The following is a 14531-nucleotide window of genomic DNA, read 5'->3' as shown; positions in this document are numbered from 1 at the left end:
TCTATTTAAATTAGTTATTTCTACATTTGAATCTACACATATAAATCAGCATATGTGAATGTCATGCCATGCTATGCCCCTTTTTCCTGAGGTGGAAGTAGCTGCACAACTCAAGAAGTGGGGCTCTTGGGGATCATTTACAAGAAAACAAGTTGGGGGTAATAGGAGAAAAGAAAGGGGCAGACACAAGGTGAGTCTCAAGCAAACGACCTGATCCAGGTCCTAAGAAAAGGACGGAGGCAAAAGACTGGGCTGCAGTTCTGAGATGCTGCCCCTCAGCCTGAAGCAGTCCGCTAGGGTCAGTACAGCCTTCCCCAACCTGCTGTCTCCCAGATGTGCTGGGTTACAACTCTCACCCATGGCCATTCCCTGTGGAGGCTGCAGGATGGTGGGGATCGTTGTCCAGCCCATACAGAAGGCACCTGGTTGAAGAAGACTAGTCTAGGGCTTTGCTCTTGCATATTCTACTTACCATCCACAGTCACAGCAAAAGCTACAGAGTCATCAGCTGTCTTGCATGTGTATGTCCCAGAATTCAGGGGGCAGGCTGAATGGATCTGCAGCCTCCTAATGCAGCCCTCAGCTTGGACAGTGAGGTGGCCATCCTCCAAGGACACAGGCTCTCCATCCTGGAGCCACTGGACAGGGGCATCTGAGGCAGAGACCTCACACTCCAGGAGGAGAGGCATCCCAGCTAGGATTGTCTGGAGGCGCTGGGCCTCTGGCACTGGACTGATGTGTACCTTGGGAGCTGAAGAGAGGCAATGTGAATGGAAGAAGCACCTTGGACCTTCTGCTACAAAGCGTAAAAGACATGAGTAGGTTTATAAATGCTATGAGATAAAACTTCTTCCCTCCATTTGCAGCAACTTCTCCGACACTATATAGGAGGGACAGGGAATCTGGATGTTGGACTATACCTCCCATTATCAGAGCATTGGCCATGCTGGGTGGGGCACATGGGAGCTGGCATCCAACCACAACTGTTGGCCCACAAGTCCCCCACCCTTGCAATACAGAAATATAGAAAGGAGTTTGTTTCTGAAAGGGAAGTGTTGGGCCCCAACCTATTTGTTCTGCAAGTCTCTATCCAAATGTGTGAGCCTGGCTGCAATTGCTCTGCTCTGAGGAAAACACAAGCTGCCCATGCTCAGAGGCACATTATTTTTCTATTACTGTTTCCCAGACTTCAAAACAGCCCTGACACATGCTAACTGGTGAGCCCTCCATGGGATCCCATGCAGTCCCTGCACCCTTGGATTGATACCTCCTGTTTCTAACTGGATGGCAACCCATAGTAGGCAGAAGCTTTTTTCCAGAGATGTGGGGCAAGAGCAATTCCCCGACCTGCATGAAGGTTCTGCTTCCCAAAGGGGGTTTTCAACTGAGAGCAGGAAGTGAGGCCTGTGCATTGCTCTTGTCCTCTTTTCTCTCTTTCCTCTCTCTCAAGGGGCTGAGCTTAGGCCAGAGGTGCAGCTGAGTGGGATGTGTCTCAAGTTACAGCAATTTGTAATGTTGAACCAAGAGAGTTCTGTGAATTGTGTCTTGGAAAGGATCCAGAGCTGATCTCAGTTCCCTTGTGAGGAGCTTATTGGAGAACACATGAATCCAACAGACAAGTGAAGAAGTTTGAATTAACTTTACTGAGAAGTTAAAATGAAAGCACAATATGTAATTGAATAGGTATTGAATGAAGGATTGATATTCAGAGGAGTATGCAGAAGGTAATTCAATTTAAAACCAACTACAGTAACTTTTAAGGGAGTTGTAATTCTCTTCTCAGACTTGGTCACCCACTGGGAAATGTTTTGCTTTTACCATTATATTAGATTTTCCTTTTAGTGTTAATTATAGACATTGGTTGTTTACCACATCTATTTATTATAAATATTCTATATGCAGGTGTACGTGTGTATATAATGTCAAAAAAAAATTCCCTCACGGGGCTTCCTGTCCTCTTGAGGCCAGGTCTAGAGTGCCTCTAGTTGGTGTTGGGCAAACAAGACAAATTGGGGATTCTGTTGGTGTACCGTGCACCCTTCTGCCCAACAGACTCCCTGCCTGAGCTGATGGAGATCGTCTCGGACCTGGTGTTGAAGACTCCCAGGATGTTGGTCCTGAGGGACTTCAATCTCCACGCCGAGACGGTTCTGACCAGGGCGGCTCAGGACTTCACGGCCACCATGGCGACCATGGGGCTGTCTCAACACGTAACTGGCCCGACCCATGAATGTGGACATACTCTGGACCTGGTTTTCTCGATGGGGCAGGAAGAGGGTGATCTGAGGGTGAGGAACTTATGTCTGACACCCCCGTCATGGTCAGATCACTTCCTTGTGAGGTTTGAGCTCAAGAGCGGCCTTTCCCTCTGTAAGGGTGCGGACCCGATTGTGCTGGCCCGCCCCAGGAGCCGGATGGATCCGGATGGGTTCCTGAAGGCCCTGGGGGATTTCCTAGTTGATAAGACTGGTGCTCCTGTCGATGCCTTGGTCGAACTATGGAATGGGGAAATGACCAGGGCTATTGACACGATCACTCCTAAGCGTCCTTTCCCACCTGGCAGAGCCCATTCATCCCCTTGGTATACACCTGAATTACGGGCGATGAAGCAGGTTGGGAGACGTCTAGAGTGTAGGTGGAGGAAATCACGGGATGAATCCGACTGAACACACTTGAGAGCCCATTATCGGGCCTATGCTGTGGTGGTGAGGGCGGCGAAGAAGAAATTCTTTTCCGCTTCCATTGCCTCCTCACAATGCCGTCCGGCGGAGCTCTTTCGGGTGGTACAGGGGCTGGTACATCCGGGCCCAAAGAAAGATCTCGTGCCACCCTCGAAGGTCCGCTGTGACGACTTCGCCAAGCATTTCAGGGAGAAAATTGCTCAGATTCATCACGAGCTGGACTCTACTGGCGAATCAGATTCTACTGGGGAGGTGCCAATGTTACCGTCTGGTCCACAATTGATGGATGAGTTTCAGTTGTTGTGGCCTGATGATATGGACAAGGTGCTTGGACAAGCATGTCCTACCACCTGCTTACTGGACCCTTGCCCATCTTGGCTATTCAAGAAAGCCAAGGACGGGATTGGGACCTGGACCCTGGAAGTTGTTAATGCCTCTCTAAGGGACGGCCGGGTACCTGCCCCTTTAAAGGAGGCGGAAGTCCAGCCAGTCCTAAAGAAGGCATCCCTGGATCCAGAGGAGGCCGCCAATTATAGACCGGTGGCCAACATCCCGTTCTTGGGCCAGGTGTTAGAGTGGGTGGTGGCAGGACAACTCCAAGCACTCTTGGATGAAACTGATTATCTGGACCCATTTCAGTCCAGCTTCAGACCTGGGTACGGTACTGAATCTGCCTTGGTCACCCTGTAGGATGACCTGTGCAGGGAGAGAGACAGGGGGAGTGCGTCCCTGTTGGTTCTCCTGGACCTCTCAGTGGCTTTCGATACCATCGACCATGGTATCCTTCTGGATAGGCTAGCGGGATTGGGAGTTGGAGGCACTGCTTTGCAGTGGTTCCGCTGCTATCTCAATGCCCGATTCCAGAAGGTGGTGCTGGGGGACTGTGGCTCTGCGCCATGGCAGCTATGCCATGGAGTTCTGCAGGGGTCCATTTTGTCCCCCTTGCTATTCAACATCTACATGAAACCGCTGGGAGAGGTCATTAGGAGGTGTGGGCTGCGGAATCATCAGTACGCTGATGATACCCAGCTCTACCTCTCGTTTTCAACTAATCCAGGTGAGGCGGTGGTTGTACTGAACCAGTGCCTGGCCGAGGTAATGGGCTGGATGAGGGCCAATAAACTGAGGCTCAGTCCAGACAAGACAGAGGTCCTGTTGGTAGGTGGGTCAAGTTTCGGGATGGGGGACCTGGACCTTGTCCTGAATGGGGTTGCACTCCCTCTTAGGGACAGGGTCTGCAGCTTGGGAGTGCTCCTCGACCCAGAGCTGTCATTAGAAGCTCAAGTAACAGCAGTAGCAAGGAGCGCTTTCCTTCAGCTTCGGCTGATCCATCATCTGTGTCCCTACCTGGAGAATGACTGCCTGGTGACTGTGACACATGCATTGGTAACTTCCCGATTAGATTTCTGTAATGCGCTCTACGTGGGGTTGCCCTTGAAGATGGTCTGGATACTTCAATTGGTGCAAAATAGAGCTGCCAGGTTGCTGACGGGGACTGGGTGTTGTTTTCATATAACCCCAGTTCTCTGTCAGCTTCACTGGCTCCCCATTGAAGTCCGGGCCCAATTCAAGGTGTTGGTTATCACCTATAAAGCCCTCAATGGCTTGGGACCTGGTTATCTAAAGGAGCGCTTGTGTCCATATATGCCCTTCCGCCCCCTGAGATCGGCGGACGAGGCCCTTCTCCGGGAGCCCTCTGTGAAGGATATTAGTAGGGTGAGTACCAGGAGGAGGGCCTTCTCTGCGGTGGCGCCCCACCTGTGGAATGCGCTCCCCAGAGTGGTCCGCCTGGTGCTGTCCTTATTTGTTTTTCAGCGCCAGGCCAAGACCTTTTTATTTAAATGATATTTTAATTATTAATTGGTTGTTGTTATTTATTGGTTTTAAATTATGGGCGAGATTCTCCATATTTTTAATGTTGTTCTATTCTATGTTTATTTATTTTCCTTGTGAGCCGCCCCGAAGCTTCTGCAATGGGTGCGGCATAGAAATGTTATAAATAAATAAATAAATAAACCATGGAAAATTGCAGAGAGTCCGAGGAACGTGGGCAGCTTGGAAAAGCAAGACATCATCCATCAGTGCTCTACTGTAGCCCTGCTAAAGTTTGCAAAGTTTGCCCAAACCCATCCAATAACTTACAAGGAGGGTGAGCTCTCATAGGGATCCACCATGTTGTCAGGTACACATGGTATCCAGAATTTATTCAAGATTTCAAATTGCTTTTCTGAACATGGTAAATGGGTCAGGAAGTCCAACAGATTATCTGACAGACTGGACATTTTGCTCTCTTTGAAAGGACAGGGACTTCTACAAAAACCTTACCGGATCCTTCCTTCAAGCTTTAGTTTTCAATGGATGCATTCACACATCATGCTAGCCCAGCCTGCCAATAAGCCATGGTGAGTTGGTGGTCATGTGGCCAACCCAGACTTTCATTTGTCAGAATCACCAGAGATTCCCGGCCCTCCCCTCCCCTTCCCTGGTCCTACCACAGGTATCCCAGGGAACTCCATGGGAGGGCCAAGTTGTCTCCCCCATCCCTACTGGGTTCACAAGCCATTTCAGGCGCACGACATCAGCCTGGAAACAGAGAGCAATTTGGGATCTGAAGTGAAGATAACAGCCAGCCTGCCCTCTGCTCCCCTTCAGTCCCAGAGGTGGTACACTTGGAGGTGTCTGTCCTTCGAACTCACTGGCCACCACCCCACTCCCAGCCCATCGAAGCTGCAAGAAGAATTGCCCCCAGGCATAGGAGCACAGGCCTTGTACTAAGTCAGTCCATCTATCCCAGTATTGTCAGAACTGACCAGACTGTCCTCCCGGGTTTCAGGCAATATTTTTTCCACCCCACCCCCACCCCCCAGCACTTGGTGATGCCAGAGGTTGAACCTTTTGCACACCAAGCAGGTGCTCTGTCCTCTGAGCTATGGAACCTTCCCCCAGTTTGAAGGACCAGAGGGCTAAGAAACTGGAGGAGATACACTTCTGTAATGATCTTGGGAGCCAAAAGGAAGAGTGAGAATGCTTCACTGCCTTTGCTGCCAGAACAACCAAGGTTTGAACACCTTGAATTCAGCAGGTAAATACAGCTTGCAGCCTTCATCGCCTATGCCTGGGGTCTCCGACACAGAGCCTGTGGACACCTCATAAGGCTCCCCACACTTCTTGATTTTTATTCCTTTCTAAAGAGCTTTTGTTTTACATAATTTCTAACTGGGAGGCTAGCATGCTGCAAAGCGAAGTATCGGCCTTCAGCGCCACCTGTAGTTCCTATTCTTAAGATAGGAAGCATCAAAATGCATCAGACTTGGCTCCTGTGAGTCAGCTCTGGAGAGACTCACGGCTTCTGCAGCCTCCTCCCGCCCCGCCCCCGCTGCCTGCCCAATAAAGCCTGAGACATAAATATGTTGTGTGGCACAGGATCCACATTGTGCGTTAAATAAAGGTCAGACTAGGGGATGGGAAGGTCATGTTGCTGCTCAGTCCTAAAGGCATCTGGGTATCTTGTAACCCATTCTGAGCCCACACAGACAGGGTTGGAAATACAATATATACACACAGTATTGTTTTTAGCTATTTTCAGGGTTTCCTGATTTAATTTGCTCATGGGCATATCTTTGTCTTTCAATATATATTCAATTACACATTGTGCTTTCATTTAAACTTCTCAGTAAATATCATTTAAATATCTTCAGCTGTCTCTCAGACTCTTGGATGACTCATGGGGGGTGGAACCAGAGTTAAACTCTCCTTCCCCACCAACCAACCACCATTTCAAAGACATAAGCAACTGAAAGATATCTAAATGTAACTCTACAAGTTGTATCTTCAAAAATGTAGTTGTTGCAGCACTTCTTATCTACCATCTTTAGCTCTAAGCAACTGAAGAAGTGAGGGAGATGGGAGCAGGCAATCAGATTTGTGTTCACCATCAGGGCCTGTCCACTGCTGGGAGATGGGAGGGAAAACAGGGTGAGCCATTAGCCCTCCTGAAAGCCTACTCAATTTTTTCCTCTTCCTTCACCACGCCTTTTTCCTTCACCATGCCTTTCTACATTATAAACCTGCAAACAGGGACTGCCTTTTAAGATGACCGATTATAAGGTGTTCCAGGAACCAATTTTGGCTAAGGATGAGGAAAAAGTGCATTAATTAATTAAACAGTAGGTCAGCAGCACAGTACATGCTTGGCATATAAAAAGTCCCAAGTTCAACCATGCATCTTCAGTTATACCCTGGAAAGACTTGTGCCTGGAGAGCTATTATCTCAGTATAGCCCTATTACCCTCCTGATGTCTTGGACTACAGCTCCCAGCACCCACAGCCAGGTTGGGTGGGGATGGTAGGAATGATAGTTCAATGCATCTGGAGGGCACCAGGTTGAGGAAGCCTTCTGTAGACAATACTTGGCTAAACAGACCCATGGTCTGACCTGAAGTAGCAGCTTCCTATGTGAGAAAGAAGAGTTCTTTATCAGCATGTGACATTGGAAAGGCCCATGCTGACTTTATTCCTGCCAGGGTGCAAACTGTGCCCAGCACTCTGGTACCACAGTAATATTCATCAGCAAAGAAGATGGGGAGTGGCCCGGCACAGTGAGGCACTGTGCAGATTATGGGGTGTGAATACAAATCTGATTCCTTCTGCAAGGGCTGTCCTGACAGAGATTAAGTCTAGGAGCAAAGCCGCCTTACCCCTGGCCAGCCTCTCTGCCCAACTAGCCCAGTCCTGGTTACTCTGTTGGGACTGACAGTGGCTCCACACTAGGCTTCAAGGGGGAATCTAAGCAAACAAATCTACTAAATTTACTAAAATGGCTAAGCAAACAACCCTAAGGAAGATGCTATTAGACATCGCTGACCTGCAATAGTAACAACGAAGAAGGCCGAGTCACTGCCTGTGTCACACACAAATTCGCCTGTGTCTTGCACCCGTGCTGAGGAAAGGATGAGCCGCCGGTGGGACCCTTCACTCTCGAAAAGTAACCCTTCACCTTCCTCTAGTTCCTCCCCATCCTTGTACCAGCAGACAGGAGCACTGGGACGGGACAACTCGCAGAAGAGCACCACACGGTCTGAAGCCTGGTAAGTATGGGCCATATCTGCATTGGAGTGCACAATCTGCACAGGTGGCTCTGCAGTGCCATGGAGTGAAAGATGAGGGTGGGGGAAGCGGCGGGGAGAGAGACAGAGAACAAGGAACATCAGGAATCAGCAGTAGATTTTCAGAACAGAATAGCAGGTAGTGTTTGTACATGAAGTAGATCTCCAGATGTTTTGCCTTCACCTTCTAGCATTCCTTACCACTGATCCAAAAGTCTGGAGGTCTGCCTTCTGCAAACTGCTGTTATATAGGTTCTCACTTTTTGTAGCTTATGTGAAAAGCAGCAGACCAGAACATAATAGCAAAAGTAAGGGGACAGGAAGTCTCAATACATAATGGCAATCTTAAATGTGGAGGAGTGCTGTGTGGGAGCATGGGAGTGAAACAAGGAAATATTAAAGCAAAATATTATTCACGCCTTCAAAAAACACAAAAGGACAGGATCAGCCACTGAAGCTGATACACAGCAAGAGGTTTAAGAAAAACAAAAGAGAGAACTCCTTTGCACAATGCGTAATCAGTGTACGGTTCTCGTTGACACAGATGTTGTGACGACAGCTCACATAAACATTTTTGTAAACGCAGGGAGGAGAGATTGGCCTACTGGCCAGAACAGCTCAAAGGTCTGTGTTCAGAGTCAGCATATATTTGACCACCAGAAGAGGTGGATATCACAATCACTGTTCCCTTGAGCATGAACTTCCTTCGAGCAATGATCTGCCAACTTCCTATCCTGTTATCCTATCAAGAATAACACAGCCCAAAATGAGATGTGCCAGTAACCTGGCCAGCATTGCCATTACATGCCCCTCCTGAAGGGAAGTGACCAAATACCCCAGTGGGGTATTTGAAGCAGCAAGGTATACACTGCAGAAAGAAAGAAGTGCATGTGCTAGGAGGGAGGGGAATACCCCTCTGGCAATATCAATTAACTGACTGATTGATTTTCTGACCTGTGACAGTGATGTTGAAGAACACGGAATCACCACCTGCATCGCACACAAATTCCCCAGAATCTTGCACCTGTGCTGACGGAATGACCAGCTGGTGCTTGAAGCCCTCGCTCTCCAGCAGGAGGCCCTCGCTTTCCTCCACCTCTTCCCCATCCTTGTACCAGTGCACGGGGACCCCAGGGCGAGACAGCTCACAGGACAGCACCACACGTTCTCCAGCCTGGTAGGTATGGTCTTCCTCTGCGCTGGAGTGCAGCACCCGTACAGGAGGTTCTGTGGCCAGAAAAGTCATTCTATCAGTGGGGACCAGTAGAAAACAGGCTTATGAAACAGTTGCTTCTTCTCCATTGAAAAACCTACACAAAAACAAAATGCAACCATCTGAGGCAGCTTTCCCCAACCTGGTGGCTTCTGGATGCATTGGACTTCAACTTCCATCTGCCCCAGCAAGCATGGCCAATGGTCAGGAATGCTGGAAAGTATGGTCCAAAACATCAAGAGGGCACCAGGCTGGGGAAGGCTGAGCTATGCCTTGCAGGCCCTTAACCTCGGGCTTGGATGAGGAGTCCACAATAGAAGGGTAGGGCCTGGTTTTCCTCCCAGCATTCCAGTGCTGAGTAGATGCTGCATGCAGTGAGCAGCCATTTGCAGTAAATAAATAAATGACAGGTTCTACTGCCTATTCCAGGGAAATAGATGCATTAGAACCCAAGTGTTGCTTGAAGGTAGATGGGCTTTCTGATAAGTCCAAGTGAACCCCTGAAGGATCAAAAAAAAAAAACCCTAAAGAATGTTTATGAGACATCTGTGTACAGATTGGGGTGCAGTACGGGAAACCTTCCAAAGGTCTAGGCCAGTGAGACTTTTAGAGACTGAGTGTCCAAACTGCAACCCAAAACCTACTTATTTATCGCAAAGTGCCAACTCTGCAGTAAAACTTGAATACTGAGGTTTTAGTTTAGAAAAAACAACTCACAGCCAGTCCAAGCAAATATATATATATACACGTCCTTTGCAGTGCACTGACCGGCCATGCAAAAGCTTGGACAGGTCACAGTTAATGAGTCGCGGCTCATGATGTCATCACCTGGTGCCACTACTCCTTTCCGAGCAAGCGCATGGCCCCTATGTGTGCTGTTACCTGATGCTCAGCTGCTAGGGCGATTCTGGGTGACCTGGCTTGTGTGCCAACAGAGAGGGCTCTGCATGCCCACTGCGGCACGCGTGCCATAGGTTCGCCACCACTGGTCTAGGCCAGGGGCAAGGAAGCTTTTTCAATCTGAGGAAAAGATTGCCACTCAATGTGTTTTTCAGAGAGCACACACCCAGATCCAGGTTTTGGTCCCCACTCAGCCATGAAGCTCACTGATTGACTTTGGGCCAGTCACAGTCTCAGCCAAACTTTCCTCAGAGTTGTTGTGAGTATAAAATGAAGAGCAGGAGGGTCATGTAAGCCACCTCGGGTTCCTTGGATGAGGAAAAGGAGGACAATGAATGAAACTGTAATACTAAGGAGAGAAGTAAATAAGATGTTCCCTGCTGGACCCTGCTCAGACATGTTCATTAATGGCCTGGAAAAGGGCCCAGCCCTGGGGTCCGAATCAGCTTACTTGCACTGGCCAAGCCAAGTCAAACAAGGCTTACAAAATACTCATCTTGTCCTGAATTCCAGAAACATGACATTCTTTCCAGCCTTATCTGACAAACACCAGTGACTTAAAAAAAATAAAACAAAATAGGAGAGGCCACTGACCTGTGACAGTAATTTTGAAAACAACTGAGTCGCTGCCTATGTCACACACAAACTCTCCTGTGTCTTGCATCCGGGCTGAGGCAATGACCAGCTGGTGGCGGGAACCTTCATGCTCTAGCAGAAGACTCTCGCTCTCTTCTACTTCATCCCCATCTTTGTACCAGCGCACAGGAGCAGTAGGGCGGGACAGCTCACAGACCAATACCACACGCTCTGAGGTCTGATAGGCATGGGCTTCATCTGCATTGGAATAAACAACCTGCGCAGGCGGCTCTGCGACAGGAAAGATGAATCAAACATTGGGAAAGAGCCACAGCTTCATGGCAGAGCACCTGCTTTGAATGGAGAATGTCTCCATTTTAATCTCCAGGCAGAGTCAGAAAGATTTCTGTCAGAAACCTTAGACTCTGGGGCCTAAAGAGAGGCCCTCAGGCAACAGAAACAATAGTGTGCTATGGAAGTCAATGGGCTGACTCAAGATAAGGCAGCTTCCAATGTTTCCAACTGGACCAAGCCACTGTTGTACTTGGGGATGTGTGTACATGTGTGCGTTGCTGGGGTGTACTACACCCCATACAGAAAAACTTAATTCAGTGATAAATGGCTCCTGTCTGTCCAAACTGCCTACCCACAGCAGAGGCTGCATACTACTCTCCACATGGTTCACTCCTAAGCCTTGCCTCCTCCCAATCAGCCTCCACTGTGCTGAGTTACTCTGCCACATCTCTGCATCAGGGGTGACCAGATGGCTCAGTCATGCAGAGAAATGGTGGAGTCCCCACAGAGGGCTCCCTGCTGCTTCTGTGTAGGGTCCTGGTCAGACTTCCTTTTACTCTGGCTGCACATTCACAACTGTGTCAGACTTAAACACAGGAGTTAAGCTTCACAGAAGCTGCATAAATCTTGTTCACATACAACATTGTAAGTAAAGCTTCTAGGGCATTAAAAAGTGACTTGTGCCTCTAATTTTAATCCAAAAAAAAGAAAAGTAAAAATGATTGCCTAGATCATCACATGTTTGGTAGGAGTAGAGATTCAGCTGAGTTCTGACTATTACCCTGCACCAATAGGATGTATACTTTCCTTTAGCAGCTGCTGGAATCACAGATGTTTCATTGGCACAGTGAATGTGATAAAGATATCTGAAATCCAAGCACTACAGAAAATAAGGAGGAGGGGTAGGGGTGGAAAACTAACTTAAAGGAAGCATATTTTTCACTGTCAGTTGTTGGAGGGAGATAGTGCTTCAAAGGTCTCTGGACTTGGTCTAAAGACACATGATGCAGAAAACCTGTTGAAAATAAGCAGGTCTTGACATGATCCAAACCTGGATGGGAGATTCTAAAAACATTACGAACTCTGCTCTCAGAAATGTTGGATATAAAGGTTCTAAACAGCAATAAATACAAAACGGGGAAGAAGTTCCTCTCTTACCCGTGACGGTGATGTTGAAGAAGGCAGAGTCACCCCCGGCATCGCACACAAATTCTCCTGCATGGTGGGTCTGTGCAGAGGCGATGACCAGCCGGTGGTGTGCACCCTCACTCTCCAGCAGGAAGCCATTGCTTTCGCTGATCTCTTCCCCATTCTTGTACCAGCGCACAGGAACACCGGGGCGGGACAGCTCACAGGCCAGGACTACACGTTCTGACACACGGTAGGCATGGGCCTCCTCGGCATTGGAGCGTAGCACACTTACTGGAGGTTCTGTGAGGCAAAGACATGCGCTGTGAAGGCTTTCCTCCTGCCACAGTGGGGCTGTTCAGATTTATTTATTTCCATTCCAGTTCTATGCTGCCTCATAACCCAAAGGTTCCCTGGGCAGCTTACAAATGATAAAAATGCTATGCTAAGCAAAACCACAGAGTTACTTTTCTTACCTTGTGTCCTATATTCATACCTTCATGAGGTTACTACTCATGAGCAGTTTCCACATGCCACCATCTACCCTCCAAGTGGGGCATGTATCACATCAGCCTGTGCAACCAGGAATCGACCCCAGTGTGCTCTGCTCCTGCCTGCCCTGCCTGCCTGCCCCCCAATGGCCCACATGCTCTCTTGGCCATGTTCTCATAAGTCACATTTTGGGGCATTCTGCTGTTCTGTGAAGCTACTGCCTACCCACTAGAGCAGCACTGTTGTTCTAGAGCAACACTACAAGAGCATTCTGTGCTGCTGCCTTCCTCTGTACCAACATGCAAGCACACCCACCCACCTCTACAGCACCTGAGTCCACGCCATACACACCCATGTGCAAAACTCACGTGCACTTCCAGGGGCCACCTTTCCCAGCACCCTGAGGGAATCTGTACAGGCATGCATGCCAGGGATGGAGGGAACGCATCCTGTGGGGAGATGTTCCTAAGGGAGCAGGTGTGGGCATCTGCCTGGGAAATCTTTCTGGCTGGCTAGAGGGAAAGTGCTTGTTGCAGAGCTGTGACCTGCACGGGGGATAGCATGGTGCTGAGAATCCTTAGGGACAAGGTAGGAGCAGCAGGGAGAGCAAGAGAGGGAGCAGGAGACCTCGGCTTCTCAGGATGATCACCCTGATGGCTATGCCCATGCACAGCAGGCATTCTCCTCTCATGCAAAGCTGTCTTCACAAAGAGGCGCATGCTGGCTCCCCAAGTAGAACGTGCATGCAACCATTTCAGCCTGCTGCTGCTGCAGCAAAGTACAGCAACCAGACAGGAGAGCAAAGTACACCTATCTCCAAGGTCCCTCTTGCTGGAGATGCTGCTGCGTGATGCCCTGCTGCTGCTATTCCAGAGCTGTGGCTGGGCATTGGGAATGCAGCAGGCAAACAGAGGGGAAAAGCTGCACCAAGCAGTCAACCAGAGAGCGGCTGCAGCTTCTTCAGCAATTGCTAGACAGAAGAGGACAGACCATTGATTCTCCATGGGGATGCAAAGTAACCAAATGTGCCATGCTTCACCATGCTTACTGAATTCACACATAATGACAAGCCATTCCTGCCATGGGTTGTTGAACACAGTCAGTGTGTGTTGCACCTTCAAAATGGAAAACTGACTGCAAATACAATGAGCTTTTCCATGAAGCTCAATTCTTTGGCCAGGCCTCCTGCACCTTTAAACCTAATATAGAAAAGCAAATTTTCACAGGTGTAGCTTATTGCGCAGGCTCCACCTACTCTCTTCTAGGCAACTGTTAGAGATGCAGGAGACTTTTGCATGTGGCCATCTTCCTTCCTCCCACTGTTGTTGTAAGGCTGAGATAAACACCATAAAATATGTCACATACATAATATTCTATAGAATTTTAAATAATAATCCTGAGGCTGTATATTACTGTCTGTCATGGCTATAGGACAGCCTTCACCAACCTGGTGCCCTCCAGATGTGTTGGAATGCAGCTTCCATAATTCCTAGCTATCATGGCCATTGACTTGTAGCCTTAGAATCCTGACTTCATTTATCATCAGAAGTGTTATGGGGAGGTCATTAACAGTTCTATTTTACAAAATGAGATACAGAGTCTGAGGAAGAAACATGTACCCTAGTCAAGACAAAGACCTAGTTCACACATCATAGCTGCAATTCCATGGCAGGTTGTTTAATCCAAGAATTGCTGGGACAAGTGGAGGGCATGAGCCATCTCAATTTCAACTGACAACTCAGGAACACCTTGTTGAAATCCAGAATCTCTGGTTTGTTCATGGATTAAACAATGCAGAGCTAACCCAACAACAAACCGCAGGCAATTGAATTTGTGCCTGAGGAAAGATTTAAACCCAAAGTACCAAGTCAAGCACCCTGTGACCATGGATCTCCTCTCATACCTTAGTTTTCAGAGTGACTCACATGGCATCAGCAAGGTATAAGAAAGTCTAAATGCAGTTTAGTCACACTCTGCCTTACCCTGACCTGCCTTGCTTTTGAACATTTGTTTAGCCTCCAGTATTTTCCTTCTCTTTGATTAAGAATCTGTACCTGCTTCCCCCTAAACAGAACAAAACCAAGCTTCCTTTGAAAGAAGCCTTTAAGGCATTTGCAGCTGACACTTCACTCAAGCTGCATT

General features: G+C 48.4%; 1 protein-coding gene across 3 annotated transcripts in view; it reads right to left on the bottom strand.

Annotated features, from left to right (window-relative positions):
• The window catches only part of OBSL1 (obscurin like cytoskeletal adaptor 1), a 64445-nt gene that overhangs the window by 29076 nt on the left and 20838 nt on the right, over nt 1-14531 (bottom strand). For all 3 annotated transcript variants that reach the window (XM_044438073.1, XM_044438074.1, XM_044438075.1), the window contains exons 9-13: nt 11928-12200; nt 10494-10766; nt 8741-9013; nt 7546-7818; nt 473-751 (exon numbers count right to left, since the gene is read on the bottom strand). In XM_044438073.1, coding sequence (XP_044294008.1) covers nt 473-751; nt 7546-7818; nt 8741-9013; nt 10494-10766; nt 11928-12200 — 1371 coding nt within the window. The remainder of the gene's footprint in view (nt 1-472; nt 752-7545; nt 7819-8740; nt 9014-10493; nt 10767-11927; nt 12201-14531) is intronic.

Source organism: Varanus komodoensis, unplaced genomic scaffold (genome assembly GCF_004798865.1).
Source record: "Varanus komodoensis strain SLA01 unplaced genomic scaffold, ASM479886v1 scaffold32, whole genome shotgun sequence".
NCBI classification, from domain to species: Eukaryota; Metazoa; Chordata; class Lepidosauria; order Squamata; family Varanidae; genus Varanus; species Varanus komodoensis.
This window is presented reverse-complemented; position numbering and strand designations above follow the sequence as displayed.